At 41.3% G+C, this 21,180-nt stretch overlaps 1 protein-coding gene across 1 annotated transcript in view; it reads right to left on the reverse strand.

Annotated features, from left to right (window-relative positions):
• nlgn2a (neuroligin 2a) overlaps nt 1-21,180 on the reverse strand; it is a 102,229-nt gene that overhangs the window by 68,542 nt on the left and 12,507 nt on the right. Inside the window, exon 2 of the mRNA XM_070854437.1 lies at nt 8,492-8,545. Within this exon, the coding sequence (XP_070710538.1) occupies nt 8,492-8,545 (54 nt within the window). The remainder of the gene's footprint in view (nt 1-8,491; nt 8,546-21,180) is intronic.

Consider the following 21,180-nt stretch of genomic DNA (forward strand, 5'->3'; position numbering starts at 1 on the left):
TGCTCCCACTTCACAATGTGCTTGCTTCAATAGGTGTAACATATTTCAATGCTACCTTGCTTCTATCATATGCAGTATACTTGAATGTACATCTTAGCTTTCAAAACTACACATGATCCACGCATTAACTCTGAAACACTTCACTAATATTACTGATCTCACTAGTGCCTGCTGGGAGGTCTTCTCTGCAATACAATTTGACAATTCCAAACTTCATTTGTTTCAGTGAGCACTTTAAAGTTTATTGATTTGGATTAAATAGACCCATAATAGCTCTTGGCTAGCTCAAAGCCAGCACTGGGGTATTCACTGAGTTCCAGGAGTGGAAGAGGAGCTGAGCCAGCCTTCACTGTTGCTTCCCTCAGTCCCTTATAGCCATTACACATGGCAATAAACCCAGCCAAGTGCAAAACAAAAAAACTGTGTTGAGCTTTTTCCCAAGCACTAAGCTAGCTGACAGGCGACACGGCGCCAACTAGATCTCTCTTTGCTCGTCTCTTTCCTCCTCGCCCGCTGTCCCGCTCTATCTCTCGGTACCTTCCGATCCTTTTCATCTTCATCCTTCCCTCAGCCTCCCTCCTTCCACTCCTCTTCACTTTCTTTGTCTTGTCAAAGGATTTCAAGCTCAATAAAATACTATCTGTCAGCATGCGAAGGAGTAGGTGTATTCGACACAATATTGACACAACCTTGACACGACGTGGGCCGAGCGGCAAGGTAACTGGGAGTCAAAGGGAGCTTCAGCGGTAAATAACCGACAGGCCCACCGAGAGACAGAGTGATAGAAAGAGACAAGAGATTGAGTCTCTGTAGTAATGTTAAGATAAAGTTGGTTTGACAGTACTGTTGATCCTTTCCTGCAGAAGATTCTGTTTCGCTCTGTGCTGGGCTTTTTTGTACCGTGCCGAGTCGTACTGTGCTATTCTATTCGTTGTCACGCTAGTGTGTGCGTGCTTTTCCTGCACCAGGGTGTCCTGTTTTGTTGATTTATTTAGTACTTTCACATGGTGAGCTGTTCAATTCTGCTCTGTTCTTCTTCCTTCTGCTCCTTACTGTTTTGTCTTTCCAATCTTCTTTCATCTGTTTTCCATATATTACTCAATCTTTTCACCACGCCACCTCGTTCCATTAGAAATCCTTTTATAAAGTCATTTGTACTCGGCACGTAAGAATGTAAAAATGGTGGAATAAATAATAGAATGGATGCCGGCCTCCACATTTGTCATTGCTGATTGCTCATGGCCTCCTTGTCCTTTTGTATTTTCACAATTTAGAGATTTGGCTGTTATGTGTCTTGCACAGTACATTGAATATTGCTGTGTGTGTTCATGGTGAAAAGCCTACAGGAAATTGAAGGACTTAGCAGGAAAGCATCTCCCTAGATGCTCTTAATTATATGAAAAAGACGAAACGTGCCAAGTCTCCGTCCTTGCATAGCACTGTTTTCAAAAATGAGGGTTTGTGAGCGAGTACTGTAACGGGGGGGGTTAGAGGAAACATGTGCGTCTGAGAGCACAAACAGAGGAGCTGATATGGAGAGTTGCTGCATTGCCCACAGGCCGGCATCTGTTAGCAGAGTTATAACCAGACTGGAAACACCACATAATACAGAGAGACAGAGAGAGGAGAGGGAGGAGGAGGGGGAGGGGAGAGAGTAACAGGCAAAAAGAGGAGGAAATTGAGAAAAATACATTGATGCAGACAAAAAAACTGAGTAGAAACAAAAGCTTGTATCTGTCTCACACAGGCGACGACAAACTCTTAATATTCCTGCACACCATCTACCATCTTGCCATCCAGGAGAGCGCTTCATGAGTGTCTTGTATTGTTTCCTGCTGAAGTGTCTCTATGATAAGGCTCTCTGGCGTCTTTCATCTAGCTCGCCATCAACAAACACAAAGCATCGAGTCTCAGCTTCCTCTGGCGTCACCATCGCTCTGACTAATGCTCCTTTATGTCTTTCCATCCATTTTTTTCCTGTCTTTCCCTCTTCAGACTTCAACCACCAAAAATTATCTCTGGCAGCCAAGAATATCTATTTTTCCTGGGAATACTGTCTGACACCCAAGTCACTGTCAGCTATTATGCAACACGTTTGATTACGAGGCATTCATTGAAAGCCGATTCAGTAAACCAGGCTCACTTGTCCACTTTTTGCAGAGCTAGTGTTACGGACAGTTAATCAAAAGCCTGTTTGATACAGAGCCATTGTTTTGCTTTGAGAACATAGTGGTCAGCAGGGACAGAAACTTTTACAGATAAAGTTTAACAAGCATTTGGTGGCTCTGTCTTAATTTCAGACCCCGCATGCTGTGTAGTTTCAGAAAAGGCTGTTTACTATAAACTGGACGAGATAAATAATCTCCTTATTATGAAAACAAGTAATAAGTAATAACATGAGTATGAATGCTGACAATGCTCTACAGAGCTGTAAATACTGAAACCTTGTCACTGGTGTTTAATTCACCCATAAAAATGTGAGTCAGCGGTTTGTGTGTGCAGTGATTTTGGAGGCATATACAAGCAAAGAGCATCGATAAATATTACTTCCAATGTGACTGCATGACTGTATCATGTCATGTATCAACGCCTATAAAATAGAAATATATATTTCATACATCTCATCACACCAGCTAGTGAGAGTGGAGAGCCTTACTTATTTCAACGGCTTTTTTGCCATTCTTTCTCTTCCACATATTGCAGTTGAGAGTTGTACAACAGTAATGCTGTGGGCTTTTGCTGTGCACATATTCTTACTGATCTAATACTTTATTCTGTTAGACAGACTGTATTATGCTGCATTGAACTAATCTGACCTCAAACACTGTGTCTTTTTGCTGTATCTTGTCCTGTGTGTAGATCAGAGTTAACTTACAGAAACGACAACTAAGTCCTAGCTTTCATTTTTGAAGACTAACATACTGTGGTGGTATTCTTCCTAATAATATAGACAATATGTTATTTATAGTTAGTTATAGGTGATGATCTAGTTTGAGGTCAGTAAACAATGTACGTCTGTCAATTAAAGCTATCGGGCTTTCTTCTTCATAAACTTGACATATATTCTTAACATAATTAAGGTCTGGTTTTCTGCTAGTAATTCTAGAAAAGATGTGCTTGCTGTGAAGTAAACAAACTTTTAAAGCTGCGTCAATCAAAAGAATTTTTTATATAAACAATGAATCAAATGATAATGTGTAATGTGAAAGTTGTCGCTCACAGTAACAAACCAACAGATAATAATCACCTGACTCTGCATTTCCTCTCAGACCTGCAGAGCAGTTTAGTGTCTTTTAGGAGAGAGTTTTGGTTTTCCGGCCCACTACTCCACTCTTGTCAGCCTTGTTTCCAGCCTTTTCAGAGAAAAAGGTGTTAGCCCATTTATTTATATAGGTTCCAATCTTATGCTTTGATAATTGGTGATGGACAATCCTTTTTTTAACATTTGGATTGAGGGCTAAACTAAAAAGGAGGAACAATTTAACAATAAATAGCTGATGGTGGTTATCTATATATCAATTATAGGCCAAAAGTTACCTAGTTCATCACTTAAATTAGGAAAGGTTTTTCCAACAAGTTTAAATTTGTATGATTCGTAAATAATTACAATTTCGTCATGCATAGGAAATTAAAAGTAAGCCTGAAATTCATTATAGATTATTACATTTCTGTCTAAAGAAAGTGAGAGGAGCTGCATGCAGTAAAACAGCCGGTCTGCATAAAACGTCTATGGCCTTGTTAGCCTATTCTCCTTTATTTGTATTGAACATCTAGACACAGAAACATAGCTCCATTTGATCTATGAACTTATTACCCTGACTAGCTGAGGTTATGCGTTAGCAGCAAACATTAAGATAAAACCATAAAATCAAGTGAGTCGGTAACCCCTGCAGTACTGAGGGTTTGCCAGCATTAGTAGCTTATTATCAGAAAGGCAGCAGTGACAGATTCATTTAAGGTAAATCTAAACCTTTCACTGCTTTGTTTGATTAATGATAGCAAATATTATACTGTAATTAAATACCCAGTTAGATGGTTCATATTCTTATCATCACTAGCCATGAGGAAAATTGACTGCATTATTGGAAAAAGCCAAAGCCTCTTTTGATCCGTCACATCATTTACATGCTTCATGTTTTATTAAAGTGAGCGACATTTTGCCTTGAAAGGATGATAGACATTTCAATCAGGAGATGGAGTAATGAAAGAAAATCATCTTTACAATATTCAAAGCAAATACAGTGACATGATCTTCCTCTGTTTTCTTCCTCTGTACTTTTCCTGATGTATTTCTCTTTCGGTTTCGCTTTCAAAGACCAAGTGGTCATGGAAGAAGATTTCAGAATGCAGCACGTGGAGCTTCTACTGTCATTCGTTGGTGGCTGATCTCGATTGGCAGAGAATCAAGGGATCCTGCATTTTAAAGATATCATGTGAGGAGTCTAAAGTGACTCGCTGAAGATTGCACATCACCGGAATCTGCTGAAGTACTGCATAATGCCTGCCTCTCCAATAGTAACCTCCTGTAGCTCTCCTCAATCTCCCCTTTTCCTCTTTTTAGAATGAAAATAATGAAGCGGTGAAGAGGCAGAGGCAGCAGAGGACGGCTGATTTGAATCCCCCCCACTGTGTCGTGAGTGTAAATGTAATTTTGATATTATTTAAATTTTTTCTGACAGATTTAAAATGAAAAATACCTAACCTACAGTACTATCTGAAGACACGAAGATACTCATTTCTAATTACTTTTTCCACCGTTGAGTGGCACAAGCAGAGTAATGCCTACTTTCAGGAGTCATTTCGTTTTGTTCAGAGTTAGAGGGTAAGTGAACCGTGCAGCTGAGGTCTGGACTTCTGGAGAGCCGTGTGCAGTCACCGAGGCTAACTTCGATGCTGGATGGTCGGCAAAGCCCCACAAATTGTCGTTCTGCCTGCTTTCGCAACCATAATGTCTTGTTTTCTTTTTCTACATGCGTTCAATACAAAAGAAGCGATGTGTGTGTGCGTGTGCCTGGAGACTTCTAACAATTAAAGCAGTGCATTACTGCTGATGTCATGTTGTAATATAAAACTTGCTCCTTTCTTTCATGAGAGATTAAGCAAATATTGCGTCGCTTTCTCTCTTCATGTCCTAACATTTCATCTGATTTTTATTCTGAAGCGATAGAAATCATAATCACAGATACAGGTGAGATGCTGATCACATTGTTACAATTTACATTACATTGCACTGAGCGATTAGGTTTTAATAGAACATTTTCTTAGAAGGGCATTTGTATTGTCTGGCCCTGTTTACATTGCTGTGTGTGTGTGTGTGTGTGTGTGTGTCAGAGAGAGGTGACATTGTTCCTGGCAGAAATATGTTCCAGGTTTGGGGCTCAGGTGGCTCTGGTTTGTCTCTGATCAGAGCTGACACACAGGATGGCAGAGGAACACACTCTCCCTGTCTCTTTCTTGATTTAGCTCAATCTCACTCTGGTTTGTAATCCTCTCCTCACACACACACACACACACACACACACACACACACACACACACACACACACACACACACACACACACACACAGAGCTGGGCTGTAAGCTCTATCAATCTTTTTGAACATCGACACTGAGCAGCACTGCGGCCAGGCAGCCTTTGCTCTCACACCTGATGCAGAGCAGAGAGCGAGCCGCTGCAGCTGAATGAAGTCATCTCGCTGGCTGGAGGACTGCTGCTTTATTTCTTTGTTGTGCTTCTTGGGTGTACAGTATGTACTTTTTACTTGAATAGAATAGGTTATGAATAGGTTTCTGCACGGCCTAGAATATGCTGCTTCAAAGCATGCCAAATTTGAAAAGGATGTTGATACACAGCTGAAAGAATGAGGACAAAATGGTGGACAAAATGGATGAACTGATTGTGCCGGCCGCTGCTGTTATCAGATAAAAGCTGGCCGTGGGTTTTTTTTCTCACTGAATTATATCGCTGGAAATTGTCCGGAACGTTAAGGATGGCATTTTGTTGGCTAGGAAAATAATTAGGGAGGCAGGTGAGGAGGGTTATTGCCAGTTAAATGTAAGACTATAACAGTTTCTGCACTCCGAATCTGCTTTCTTACACTGAAATCTTTATTTGTGCAACAATTCAAACCATTGCAGGTCTTTGACAGGTAACAGTGCATTGCCTTAGGGTGGAAGACTGCACGTCAGGCTTGGAGAATGTGTATGAGTCATTTCCAGCAGGAAAGATGTAACCAAATGGTCATAGTGAAAACAACCGACTGTGTGTGCTGTATTAGTGTATTTTTACACAGTGCAACGATTACTCTTTATCTATTTCCAGGTGTTGCAAGTTATGTTCTATTGATGACTTAGTTGAAACACACTGTGCTGTGTTTCAATAAATAGTCTCTATCTGCTCCCTGATTACCAGCAGAGCCGAAGCTGCTAATGAGGACAGCTGTATAGCTTCTGTAAATTAGGGAATTTTAACAAGTTGAGGAGCAGTTTGCATTCTACAGTTAAATGTGACTCATTTTAAAGGCTGGTTCTGCTACAGTTTTAGACTAAATGTACTTAAAGGTCCCCTCTAGACACGTTTCAAAACAGAAATACTCTGATTGGGAGAATAATTTGTGTCTGACTTGGATGTTCAATTACCTCATTGAATATGCTTAAAATAACATGTACTTATTCTCTCACACTGAAAAGCTTTAACTGTCCACACTCCTCTTGTGCGTGGTGCATAATGGACCATAACTGTTTCCACACTAGTTTTGACATCTCAAAATCCTGCTTGTATACATCCTTGTGTTTAAACTTTAAGGCGAGCACATCCAACTGAAGCAACAATAAGCAAAGCACATTTTTGAGCAGAGGGGCACTTTAAATGTGACTCTTTTTATGCAAAATATAGTAAGATACATTATAATAGAGGGATTCAGCATTTCTACAATAGAATTATATGCCAGGAGTGTGGAGAAGCGCTTTGAAACAGCATTAGGCCATCAGACATTAACCATTTAAAACTCACTGATAAACAAAGGAAGAAAATCCTAGAATTTTTACACTTTACATGCTGGTCATTCATCTTATTTTGCATTTTTTCTATGGATGGGCTTTTACTGGAAGTCATGACCTCAGTATTTCTACAATGTGGCCCTGATACCACTGTAACTAATGGGACTGGACAGGAAGTCAAATCCAGTATGTCTTGTAGGAACAGGTTCTTTCAAGCTACATGTCATCTGTAGTCGCGTAAGGAGATTATCTAAAGCAAGCTATCTGTTTGTATCTCCTTATGCATCCAGTTTTTTAATATCTGTAGCTTTATCCTTTCGGTCTCTGTTCAGTGACTGGGTCCAGTTTTTCCCCTGTAGCTGTGCTGATTTCCAGTTTGGGATTGTGCTGTTGAGTAACTGTAATGGGATTAGCAGTTTCCAATCAAATGAGGTTAATTGTACATTGTGACGAGGGATGAAAGGCATTTTTAGAGGAGGAGGGGGAAAGCGTCTCGACCGGGCTTGACTGCCTCGACTGCTTGCTGACTGTGGCAGCTCAAAAAGTTGTGTCTGTGCCAGCGCGTTTGATCACCAAGAAAATCCTCTTGTGTCAAACTTCCACCGACTCCCAACTTCAAAAAATACCCCAAATCAAAGAGCATCACGGAGCAAGAAAAAGATTCACCCGCACAACCCTCAAAATAGCATAAAGAGAAATATGTATCAAAATATCATCAGTCATCTTTTTCTCCAAGAAACAAGTCCAAAAGAACAAGGGAGGAGGGGGATGAAAGTGCAGATAAAATCACCTCCCCAGTGCATGTGCTGCAGGTAGGAGATAAATTAACAGCAGGCTGTGAGTTCTGTGTCCTCATTGTAGCAGCCGATTGAACCCAAATCTTCCACAGTGGGGCACAAGTGTCCTTGGATGTCCCCAATTTTTTTCCTCCCCTGCTTGATTTGATGTTATCATCATTGACTTGGAATAAGACTAGCTTAATATTTGTGTAGGTCCTTACTCAATAGCAATTTCATCCTTGAGCCGGGGATTGAGGCGCAATAATAATGCACCTCATTGTGTAAGCTGGTCTCAAAAGGTGCTATGTTGTTCGGTGACAATGCCATTAGTTGGCCAATGTATTTTCAAGGGCACAGTGGTGATGATGATGTCCGAGGCTCTCTCTTGTCTGAGAGCCAGATAAGGACCTCTGGAAAACACACACAACTGCCTGTAGATGACTTTATAATGAAGGGTATCTGGGTCCCATTAGCCGGGCGTTATGATCATCCAAGGTTACATAAGGCTAATGATTTGCATAAGAAAAACAGCTTTTAAATTGCAACGGTCAGCACATACACTTACACCAACACATCGGTATGCATCTCATATCCAAAGTCCCACCTAAGAGATGTTTGACTTGTGTGTGTGTTTTCCACTCTATTGTATGTGTACACATCCCCCAAAAAGACTTCAAAACAAGAAAAAAGGAAAAACATGCAACAAAAATACCTTCGTCTCGAGGCTTGTTCATTGAAGATTCATCATGTTTTTTTGTGAGCGGACCTAGGGTTAAGAAAAAAAGGGGGGAAAAAGAGAAAAGAGAAAATTCAAAAAAGATTACTGGCAAAAACGGAAAAAAAAGAATATCAAAAAAAGAAAAGAAGAAAGAGCAAAAAGGACAAATCAGCAAGAGTTCATGGCTGCTTATTGTTTCGTTTTTTTTTTCTTTAAAAAGAGTACAAAAGCAAAAACAAAAGGCATCACAGACACAGATTTATCACAAGAAAAGACACAAGATCAAAGAAAACTGTTTTTGGATGTGATTTCCTTCTCTCCCCCTGCAGAAGAAAACGGCTGCCATTGTTTATGGTCCCTCTTTCTCTCTCTGCTTTAAACTCTGTTTCTTCCCTGAGCCTAACTTTTATTGGGAGCTGGGTGGGTGGGTGGTGGGTATATAGGGTTGGTGAAGGAGGGGAAAAAGGAAATGTGGAGTAATAAGGCCTCTGTGATTTGAAGAACAGGACCCAGCCCTTTCCTCCCACCATATGAGCAGAAAAAAGACACATTTTTTAAAAAAGAACAGGCAAAGAAGAGGACACCTTTAGGAAGAATGACGGGTTTGGGTCCTGATGCTCAAACCCCCAAAATGATAACGCTGACCTTTCAGCAGTGAGAGCACACAGAACATTTTAAAGGGCTGTTGCACAACATTAGTCAATTAGACCCATTTAGATAGACACACTGAACACAAAGACACCTTTAATTGGACAGCCACTGGTAAATACACAATGACCCTGTAATGGTAAAAGGCATGTTAAACATGTTGCAGATAAAATAGGGCACAGGTGCTCGTGTGTGTGTGAGTGAGTGTGTGTGTGTGTACGTGCATGTGTGTTTGTCATTACTTATTGTTTAAACCAAAGAGCTATTCCCCAGGCGGGTAAATAATTACATAGCACAACAGCAGTGTGTCAATTTAAAATGAAAAGTAAGCGTGACACTAATTGCGCAGAGGAGTGCAGGTAAAAGGTGAATGTAATTTGATCCCCATCTGCCCACTGGCTGCTTTTGGTAAATTAAAAGAGTGACAGGGAGGAAAAGAGATGGAGAAGAAGAAGAAGAAGCAGAGAGAGAGAGAGAGAGTGGGAGAGATGCACTGGTAGGGAACAGACAGAAAAAGAACCTCTTCTCTTCCGCCCCTCTTCATTACCTCTCTTTCTAATTTGTTTATGAAATGCTTGCGTCTTATTCGAGGAGCCATCAACCCTCCTATGTGTTCCTATACTCCTCCTCGTAGAGTCCAAACCAGGGAACGGGGAGTTTCAGAAAAAGAACATAAAATCAGATGGGGTCTTGTTTCCTCACACCTGTCATTTTCCTTTATACGCTTCATTCATGCATCACAGAAAAGAGACAAGTCACAAAAGCTACATGTGTGCACTACACACTTCACCTGTCAGAAGGTGACTGTTAGTAGAAAACACTCTTCACCTCGGCACTCAGAAAGTAAGTACAACAACACTCTTCACCTTTCATCGCTTTCATCTGATCAATCCACTTTGGGAACTTTGGGCAAAGAAACTGAATTTTCCTTCGTGAAATTTGTGAGAAAAACTTCATCAGGGTGTTGTACGGAATGGGCAAAAGCACCGTCCACGAAATGGCTGAATATTTGTGAATCACCCAGTGGGAGTTGGACACATGGGTGGCCAGCCTTGACAGGATGTGACACCTCCAGTGCAGACGTTTCAAAATAAAAGTATAAAACATAATGTTACGTCGACTCACAGAATACACAATGTACAACACGGTTAGAATGTAAGACCTGTGAGGAGAACACAACCCTGGTTGAAAGCTCTGAGAAAAATCGAGTGAGCAGACCTTTGAGTTAAGATTTGGTGGTTCCGATAAGTCTGTAAGTGTTATTTCTTTGTCTTTGATAGGAGTGTCACCATATCCCTTGAAAAATCTGATGTATAAACTACTAAATGTTTTTGCCGGATATGTTTAGTAGAAACATAACTACTACATATTTTGGGGTTGATGGCAGAAAGTTTGACGCTGGCGACCAGGGTTTGCATCCAAGGCGTTGTTAGGTTTAAGTGAGTGTTTGAGCCAAATTTTGTGACGATCCATCAAGCACATGTGGATGTATTGCACTGGAAAAGTGGATACATCTGACCTCCTGGTGGCACTGGGTGAAAAGTCAAGGGATCATCAGCATCATTAGGCTTCATCCTCTGGGGACTGAGAATGTCTGTACAAAACGTCATGGCAATTCATCCAAAAGTCGCTGAGCTATCTCTGTCTGGACCAAAGTTAACACATTAACAGCCCAACATTTCCACCCACAGAGCCAGTGTGGCTAAAAACATAAAGACAGATAGGATAGAATTTAAAGACCCATGAGAATATTAAGAAGTAGAACACCATGATGACGATTCTCTGTTCCTTAAAGACACAGCTGAGAACACATTCTTTCCTTTGGACATGAGGGCAGACTTTCTTCTACGGGACAAGACTTTTCTAGAAATAAATGCTGCCTTGGAGTAATTTCTGGAATTTTAAAACACATGGGAAACTTTTACTTTGACAAAGTAAAAGTGAGCTGTATAATAGTTAGTAGCAGCAGTAGCAGTATACAGTAGCAGTATACAACCTGACAGCTCACGTATATGATGTTTGTTTTGGTATTTCAAAACCTGAAAGCTGATATTTCTAATGTTTTCTATGGTATTTATAACCGGAAAGCAGAGTTTTATGGTATTTTCACTAGTATGTATCACCTGAAAAATCGGGTAAATACTGAATGAACACTGAATGTCTTCTTGACCTAGGAAAACAGTTGATTTACAAAAAAAAAAGAACATCTTAGCTCAAGGTTCTGGATTAGCACATGGGAGAAGTTCTTCCTCAGGGTTTTCTGCCGGGAAGCCTTTGGCTAACCTTAACCCCTAATCCTAACCTTAACCATGGATTTCTGTGAGGAAGGCTTTTTAACTCAAAGCCCTCAAGGTAAATGTCTCCCATGTGCCCTGGATTTTCCTGAAGCTTTTTCATTCTCAGCGATGAAGACCTGAGAAAACTGGTCTATGAGATGTAGCTACCAGTCGTTAAGATAATGCAGCATAATTGTTTTTTAGCAGAAACTCATCAGAATAAAAATTGATCTGCAGCAACCTCATTGGCTCACTGATTATTCCATGAGGGTTGTGTAATATTGGCGACACACAACGCAAAACAACTATAGGTACATGTTATTGAGTGATACACATCAAAATTATTTGCTAAAAAGTTTTTCAAGTGAAGAAACCAGGATTTTTTTGAGTGGGGGGGTTGGTGGGAAGGGAGCGAATTGGGGAGAGCAAAAATCAAGCCACCATTACTGGCCCAGAAACATGCTGAGAAAAAGTGTAAAGACTGAGCTTGATTGACATCCTTTTGCAATGAGCGGGCGAGGAGCCTAGCGGAGTGAATCAAGCAGAGAGAGAGAAAAAACAGCTGGTTTTCTTGACATTTTAAGACTCTTTTCCCAATCAAAGGAGCTGAGGCGACAGGGGCATGTGCAATTTGTGAAGAACCATACCCCAACTCCCATCAACCCCCTCCACACCCACACACACATACCTATCTGCGGCAAATGCAATTATAATACACCCAGAGTAGGTAGAGGTAGTGGATTTTCCTGACTATTTGGCTAAAACACAGACATCCAGAAAGATATATTATAGTTTTTGGAGCTAAAAAAAAAAAGACTTAAGCAGTTGTATGACGTATGTACTTTTCCAGATGTTGTAGCCAGATGTTATGCCATGTATAAAGTAGCTGCTAAAGACTATTTTCGACCTTAAGTTGTTTACACCCTCTCTCCCCTATAAAGTCTCTTTCTTTTATCCTCCTCTCTGTGAAACTGTTTTCTTCTTTCTCTCCTTGCGTTTGGCCGTGTCTGTGTTGCCGGCCGACTGCAGCTCACTTTGAAGCTGGTTACGTAAGGCTTCACTTTGGCTCCACTTCTCCCGACGGCCACACACACACACACACACACACACACACACGAACGTCACGCTTACACATCCTCGCACAGCCACATACAGACACACAGCACAGGCTGGAATGCAAGAGGCGTGGAGATGCACAGTCATACACAGGATGAAGCAAAAATTAGAGGATAAAGAGAATGAAAGGAGACGAAAGAGAGACATGGTGTTTTGTGTTAATGCACTTATTGAACTGGAAAGACAGACTGAGCATGAGAGTATTTCTATCTTCGCTGCCCTTCTGTGAGCTCCTATATGCTGTGTGTACCAATCAGAACAGAAAAGCTTACTTTTACTCCTACAGGATGTCACTATTTGCTCCTTCATTGATGAAAAACTAAAGCAAATACCAACATGAAGCATGTTATTAAGGTATTCGGCCACTTCAGTGCTAAACATACATTCTCCAAGTGTGTGGGACTCTACTGGAGGGATGGACGCCATTTCCCTAATTCTGTGTTTTGATAATTGTGGTGATCCTAATTTGTCACTTGTAAATTCTTTGACTACATAGTATTTTACAGCAATGTGGCTACAGCTGAGCAGTAACATGCTAAAGTTTAAGGCACAAAAATGAGGATGCTTTGAAAACTAATGCCATGAACAGTTTTTAGGTATCGATCGACAGCATACAAAGTGTCCAGTTTTTTATGGTCCTCGGCTGGTTGCTTGCTTCTGTCCCGTCACGTAATGCCAGACTGACTTGATGATGTTGAGCTGTTGCAGGGGACAGTTCTTAAATACTCTCAGTGTATGAATGAATGTTTGGGGCCATTGTCATGCTGAAAAATCGATCAGACAACTCCTTGATGATATTGCATGATGGCTAATAATCATATCTATGTAATCCATGGCACTGAGAACGCCACTAATTCTGACCAAATCTGCAGCTCTGCCCCAAATACAGCCTCAAACCTGCAGGGAGCCATCACCAAGCTTCACTCTTGCCCGTAGACACTCATCCTTGTAGCACTCTCCTGCCCTTCGGCGAACAAACTGACTCATCAGTCAAGAGCACCTGCTGCCGCTGTTCTACAGCCCAGTTCTTGACTTTTTTGTGCATAGGTGAGTTGCCTGGCTTCGTTTCCATGTCGGAGGAATGGCTTTTTGGCTGCAAGTCTAACCCTAACCCGTGAAGACCACTTCTCAATCAATCAATCTTTATTTATGTAGTGCCAATTCATAACAAATGTTAACTGAAGATGCTGTCCATGACGAGCAGGTCAAACAGAACAAACTCTTTAATTAACAGAGCCAACGATTCAATAATCCAAAATTAAGGGTTCAAGAATCCCCACATGAGCAAGCGTCCTCTGACAAGACTTCTCTGGACTGTAGATGGGTGGACCAGTGTCCCACAGGTCTCTGAACTGAACATTTATTAAAACCTATGATAATAAGCAACTCTTTTTTTCCCACAATATTTTGAATTCTGCTAATGTTTCTGGTGTGCATTGGCTTAATTTTCAAGGTAACAATCTTAAATCTAATAAATGTGTTGCAGTTTTCTTTTATTAGACATTGATGTATTCCTACTGAACATTGAAAAAAGCATTTGAAACTATATCCTCCATCAATGTCAGTATTTTGATTCCTCTCATTTCACAGTCAGTCATTATATCATGTGACTTGAGGCAGACAGTAGCCCCCACATAAAAAAGAGGCTTATTTCTGTGTTTATGAGCGAGCGTGTGTTTACGTGTAACAAATGTTTATGTGCAGGCACAGGAGTAAGTAGGTGTTGAGCAGCTCATTTAGGCAATGTGTGCCAGTCTGGCATGATCTACGAGGAAATGGAACTGTGTCTGACAGCTTGTGAGTGAGCGTCGACCATGAATGATGGACGCTTGTTCAAAGTTGCACAAAGGACTGCGTGCGTGTGTGCGTGCGTGTGTGAGGGAGAGGAAAGAGATGGGGACATTGTCATTGTCCTAGAGCTAAAACACTGAAGAAAAGTGCAGTGAGTAACTCAGTAAGAATTGTGCACGAGTGTGTGAGTGTGCGTGTGCTTGCTTGTGCGTGTGCTTGCATGCAAGAGCAGGTTGTTGATTAGTAAGCTGAATGCGTGAGATGTGACTGCGGCTCGTCTACCCACCCACACCACTGCAGCTGCCTCAGTCACCAAACTCTGCATGTGCGCGCACGTATGTGTGAGCCGTGTGTGCAGGTCGCAGATGAGTAGCTAAGATGAGTAAGATGTGACTACATCGTAAACAACGGTGGAGTTCGTTTTCAGATGAATGGCAGTTAAAATAGGATGTCGTGTGAGCCAGCCAAGCGTCTGTCCTTTCAGGTGATGCTCGCCATTCACCCGTCCCAGATAATTCTAAATGGATTTGTATAGTCGTCATTAGTCACCCTGTCACAATTAGTTTTCTGCTGCTCTTGTATCATTAAGTCTCAATTCGGTCCTCTCAATTAAAGGATGTGATTTGTGTGACTGTTTATCAGACAATGCTGCCAAGGCGGAATACATAATGTGAAGATGTTAGCCCAGCAAACGAGAGGCTCTTTAAAATGGCAGCACATGAGTACTGTTACCTTTAATGTAAAAAAATATGCATATGCCCTTGTACATGTTCTGTACATGTGTCCTTCTGCTCTTTGCGATCAAAGGATACAATCTTCCAGCTTACTTTGTGCTCCCGTTGAGTCACAAGACTTTGTATGAGGACGACAGGGGCTTTTCTACTTCCAGCCTGTCTGTCTCACTCAGTGCACAGTAACCTTGCCTGTAACAACATTAAGTGAATAATGGGCTTTTTGGGGACTTCAAAGTTATAGGACAAAGACAGATGAGTCTGCCATGATAATGTCCCAACTTGTTCAAGCAGCAGCAGGAAAATGGCCACAGCACCAGTTTACCATCCCAGCAGGTCTACCAGAGGGCAACACAGACATGATGGGGGCTAAATAGCTGCTGGTTGTGTGGTGGGTCTGTGGGCTCTTGTCTTGTGTAGCATAACTGAAATTAAAGGCTTGGCTCTAATCTGTCAAACTGTTTGCCACACAATTCCTGCATATGTTGGGGGTGTAGAAATGTAAAAAAAAAAGAACTGCAACAGAGCTGCACTCATTAAAAAGTTTGTTAATATCAAAATTAAAGAAGTGTTTGAAAACTTTGGGACTATGCTGCCCATCTCCTATTTTCAGTTCTGCCTCCTTTCCATCCTTGTTTGGGGCTATGAGAAGTAGATTTGTGTGTGGTTGAGCCGACTTTGGCTTGTTATAGTCTCTGTCTACATTCATCTCTGGAGAGTACAAGCACATAAAGAAAGGATAAACTAAATATGTGCAAAAGATTCTGCAAATGTATCGATGTATTTATATCCGTGTACCACAAGGGTTCTTTCTGAGGCATCAACTGCTGGAATAAATAACTGCTAAAACAAATCCATGAGGCTGCTGCCAGCTGCACCAGCTGGAATTCGGAGGCATGTTTTTAGGGTCAAAAATAATACAAAAGGAAAAGTTCTATTTCTGTGGATAAACAAAGATGTTCAGATTCACAAGCGTTGAGACATTATTTATAATGTGTTTATGGTTGAACAATTGTGTATTAATGTGTCGTGTTTTGGTTCTGGAAAAGTTGCACTGGTCCCCAAACTCCACCGGGCACAGCAACGTTTTATTCCAGCTCCATCACAGCTGCTGGAGATGATCGGCTGCCTTCGCTGCTGCTCGCGTTTTATTGACGACCGGTCCGAAATGAATATTTAAAGATGCAATTCACGTGTCTTTCTGTTTCTGGCACTGCAAAACTTGTCTTCCCTGTTTATTTCACTTCCCCTTACAAGTCTGTAAGGCAGGGAGAACACGACGAAGAAGTTTTCCTTCTGCTAATACACTCTACAGACAGAAGCTCAAGATGAGGTGACATGGTACGAGGGAGGTTACTGTGTTTTGAGTGAGACAGACAGGCTAGAAGGAGAAAAGTCCTCATGCAAAGTCGAGTGACTCACCAGCAGTGAGCCAGGAGATTGTATCCTTTGATCGAAAAGAACAGACGGACACACATACGGCGACACACACACAAGGGCACGTGTAGTGTTTTACAATAAAGATAAAAAAGGTATCCGTGACCACGTTGATCATAACATTTGGCTTGTGAGAGTCCAAGTGACGGAGCAGTCATATGACACAGCCTTATCCAGGGGACAGCTGGGGACAGCATATGCTTTAAATACGTATAAACGGTCTGTATCTCACTACAGTAAAGGGATGAGAGCAGTGTGAATATGTGTCTTTCATTCAAACAGCTGATCTGACACTCACTCCGATCTCCACAGACTGTGGAGCTGAAACTTTTCTCTCACCCTCTCTCGCTCCTTCTCTTTGTCTAGCTTTTTTCTCCAATTTATCTTCTTTACTTCCTTTCCCCTTTTCCCACTGCTGCTCCCCCACTTCCTTTTTTGTGCGCCATTTTTTTTTCTCTCTCGCTGTCAACTCTCTCGCTCCCTTTTCATTCTCCTGGTGCCTCATTCTGAGGCCTCAGACTGAGAGCCGGAGAAATATCGTTCCAGCCTGGCTGAAGGGGAGGAATTAAGTAGCTGGAAAGAAAAGGAAAAGAGAAAGGAGGATGGAGAGGATGCTGACATAGGGCTTTCAAAATAATGTGTGCATGAGAGAGGCAGAGAAAGGGAGAAGCTGTGTGTGCTTTAGAGACGCAAGACAAGATGAAGCCCAAAAGAAAAAGTCATTTGTGTAGAATGAAAAGAAAAGAAGAGGAGGAACGGGGAGGAGAGGATTGAGGGAGGGAGAGGAGAAACTGGAGGAAAGAGGAGGAAGCAGAAAGGGAAAATAAGAGAGTACCTACAAAAACCTAAAGATAAAGAGATGACAGCAGGAAACAGACGGAGATAAGGTTACAGGTAAACATAGGTAAACAGAGATGTGGAGCGGGGCAGGGAGGCAGATGTAGTGACATTTACGGAGTGGTGATGATCGAGGAGGCATGAAGGTTAGAGCCATTTTCTCCCCATGTAGCCAGACACACACACACACACACACACAGGCTTATCTGCTCATGCGTTCATGCATATGCCACGTCCCCAAATGCGTGCTTTGGAGTTTCAATACCAGTCTGAATCTGGATGACTATTCACTTGCTGTAGAGTTATTACAGGATTTCATTACAAAATCATTAGATTGCTTGGATTGCCAGCCACCTGCCACACTGCCAACTATGAATTCTGCTCCTCTCAACCACGAGTATTGAACATAATTGGGGATTGTGAGCCCCCTGCATTAACTTTTCATAAGGCGACCATATAAAGCAAAGAAATCCGATAGTTACACTACTTCATATGTCACGCTGAGTCCCCTGAGGAAGCACTGCTCACAACTTTCCGACACACCGATCTACATGTGGCCTGCTTTAAATCTATGGTTTAGTGGTGACGTCTGTTTTGGTCTCCAAGGGCGATGAGCCCTGGCAACATGGGGTTTATTATATCTGCTACTGAACATGGTTGGTGGTATGGATGGATGAGTGATTGGGTGAAAAAATACAAACAATAAAATACTAAATTGGAATAATTTCAAAAGCATGAAAATAACAGGTCCCTTTGCTGCAGATTGTCTTTTCCAACATGAACCAACTAAAAGTTCTGAATTATTAGATCTGATTCTGATTGCATTCAAGAGCAAGTTGTGCTCATTTTTTTGTAAACAACCATCTGGTTTAATACTGTGTATTAAATATGCTCGTTCAATTTATATAAAAATAATCACAATGTTATATGCAAAAGCCATTACTAGCCTTAGTATCAGGGTGTGTGTGTGTGTGTGTGTACTAAACCATTCAATTTCAAGTCTCAATAGTATGATTCCTTCTGCTCCAGAGGTGATAGATTACTGAAGAGACTCTCACTCCATCTCCCATGATACCCTGGGTCTGTCAGAAGAGCGGCTGCTGTTTGTCTCCCCATGTACAAGATAAGGGGTTCGTTCAGAAAAGCCTGCTTTTTAACCATTTTGACATTTGTGGTCTAGTCAGCGGAGTTGTGTGTGCTCTTTATTGGGCTAACCTTTGAAGAGCAAAGAGTCTTTATGTTGTCTGACATACGGGGAAGGTGGAGAAGGTAAAGGGAAACAAGAAAAATATGGTGGGAGGCTGTTATGTTGAGCTATCAAAATGCTGACAGGCTCAGCTGCTCCATTGCCATTTCATGTAGTATTTCATCGCTGAGGTAATCTCTGCGGTATCTCTGCGTCTTTCCTTGCCTTTGTCCATGAGAAGCACAAAGGAACCAATCTCTGTTTGTGTGTTTGAACAGTCATTCAACCCCTGGGCTATTTCTGCCCTAAACCAAGGCTTGCTGGTGGTCTGTGCAATAACCCTCCAGTATGATCCAATATCACTGTGGCTGTTTATCCGTCCATGTGGGCTTTCAACTCTCCTTGCTGCTTTAGCTCCAAAGCAGTTTCCATCACATGTAACACAGAGGTCTTCTCTTCTTTCCTCCAGCCCCCTCTCTGCTCTCCCATCCCTCCCCCTCTCCTCTCCTTCTCTGAGCCAGATAATCAAATACACATTCCTACATACAAATGGTTTCACATACTAAAAAGACACCAGGCTAAAAGGGCCTTTCACAATGTCTTGATACAAAAGGCAAGAATCAAAAAGAAAATCTTTAAAAAAATACAGTTTTAATTAGTTTTTTTTCCTTTTTTTGCTGGATCAAAACTGCCAAACACCGGCTTTTCCCACTACTCAAATGTGAGGACTTTTCCTCTGCATCACTTCAAAATAACCGATTATCTTTGGGTTTTGGAGCATTGATTTGACAAACTATATTGGGCTCTGGCATTATGAGCTATGTTTGACACATTATAGACTGAACAATTACTTGAATAATGCAAATGAAATCATTCTAAACATGATCACATATGGAATAACTGACAGTTGAGTTTTCAGTTAGACTAATGCAGGACTCATTCAAAATGTCATGAAAAGTCTCTTCATTTTCAAGTATCCCCTTGAGTCAGTAAGTTTAAACACCATTATTAGGCGGATGGCTGAAAGCAAGCGAGATGGAACTACATATAGGAAACAATAATACTGTGCTCTTGTGTCATTCAGTGTCAGATTCCTGTTTTACTTTTAGGATAAAACCATTAAAATGATTGTATGTCATATGCTAAAACTGCTAAATCTCCATGTAAGGCCATAGGTCAGTGTACATTAATTCAACTTTTAATTTGTAAGAAGACAAGCGTGTTATCTCTTCTTTAAAGTAACAGTGTCACTATAAAGGTAAAAAAAAACGCAGTGTGTTTTGTGGACTGAAATGAAGAGTGGACACAGATAAGTGAAGCACAAAGCTTGTTTAGGGCAGATCCTTTGCCATCTTTCCTCTCTGCCTCCATCTAAATCCATCGCCACCTCTCCACCTCTGTGGCCGTCCTTGTAAGAGCTTATTCTACCGCGGGCTGCAGCACTGGGACATTACTAACCAGTGAGCAGATGAGGCAGAGCTCCTAATGCTGAGGGACTGCCAAGATGGAGGACGGGAGTAATTTAGGTCAAAGGCCCAAGAGGGACAACAAGACGCAGACACGTGCCCAAATTTTTGTTAACGTCCTTTGTCTCTTCCTTCGGCTCTTCATCTGTCCATATACTTGCGTGTGCCTGCTGTGCATATTTCATTAAAGGGAAAGTCTACTCTTAAATGCGCTTGCAAACACTGAGTTATGAAATCATGAGAGATTTCCCATTTATACTAATCCATCCCACCACGGTCTTCTAAAACGGGATCGAAATCCTGTTAAACTTGAACGCAAAAATAAAGGAGACTCCTGGGAAATAAGGCGCAGCTGACAACAGTGATAGAACAGAATACACGTTATTTTAATGCGTTTGGACAGTTCAATTGCCATCTCTCTCTCAAGCCACCTTACCTCCCCCGAGCTACATCATACCAGAACACCAGCAATGTAATCTGTTGTGTCACCCAGAGATGAAACCTGCAGCTGTTGCATTTACTGTACAATCAAGTGGGGCCCAGCTCTGTGGATGCTAATGGGATGTTTTCTTAAAAATAGAAAAAAACACAGAATAACACTTTTATTAGATCTAGCACCTAATGAAATAAGTTCTCATATCCTTGTAGAATCACTTGAATTTGTGTTGAAGTGCCCTAAAATGTAGCTATTTTTGTGTCTTTTAGGCTAAAGAACGTTGATTGGAGTTCTCCTTTCTTTTTCTTTTTTAATTCCTAAAAATTCACTGGACACTTGAAAGCTTTAAAGGTTTTGTCCATGGGCTTGTGCATATGCCCGAGTGAATTTATAGTTCTGTTTGCATCTGTTATTGCAGAGTAAGGAGGGCCTGGGGAATGAGTCCACGTGCGAACCTTCAACACTGAATGCGTATGTCAAACGGTTAAGACAAGTTCAACTAGAAAGTGCTGACTTTGAGTCCTGAAGAGGTAAAATTATCCAAGAAAAGACGCACAAAATAAACAAAGTTATGAAAAATAACATCAAGTTTGTATCACAGAAAAAAGCTTTCCAATTCCTATTCCAATCATAGCTTTAATCTTTCAATCTCTTGTGAGGGTCGAGGTTTGGGGTTTTTATGCATAGAATTTTCTGTACAGTGAGTAATAAATAGTAAATAAGTAAATAAGTGTAGACATTACAGACAAACCGAGAGTA

This window comes from Pempheris klunzingeri, chromosome 23, assembly GCF_042242105.1.
Source record: "Pempheris klunzingeri isolate RE-2024b chromosome 23, fPemKlu1.hap1, whole genome shotgun sequence".
NCBI lineage: Eukaryota > Metazoa > Chordata > Actinopteri > Acropomatiformes > Pempheridae > Pempheris > Pempheris klunzingeri.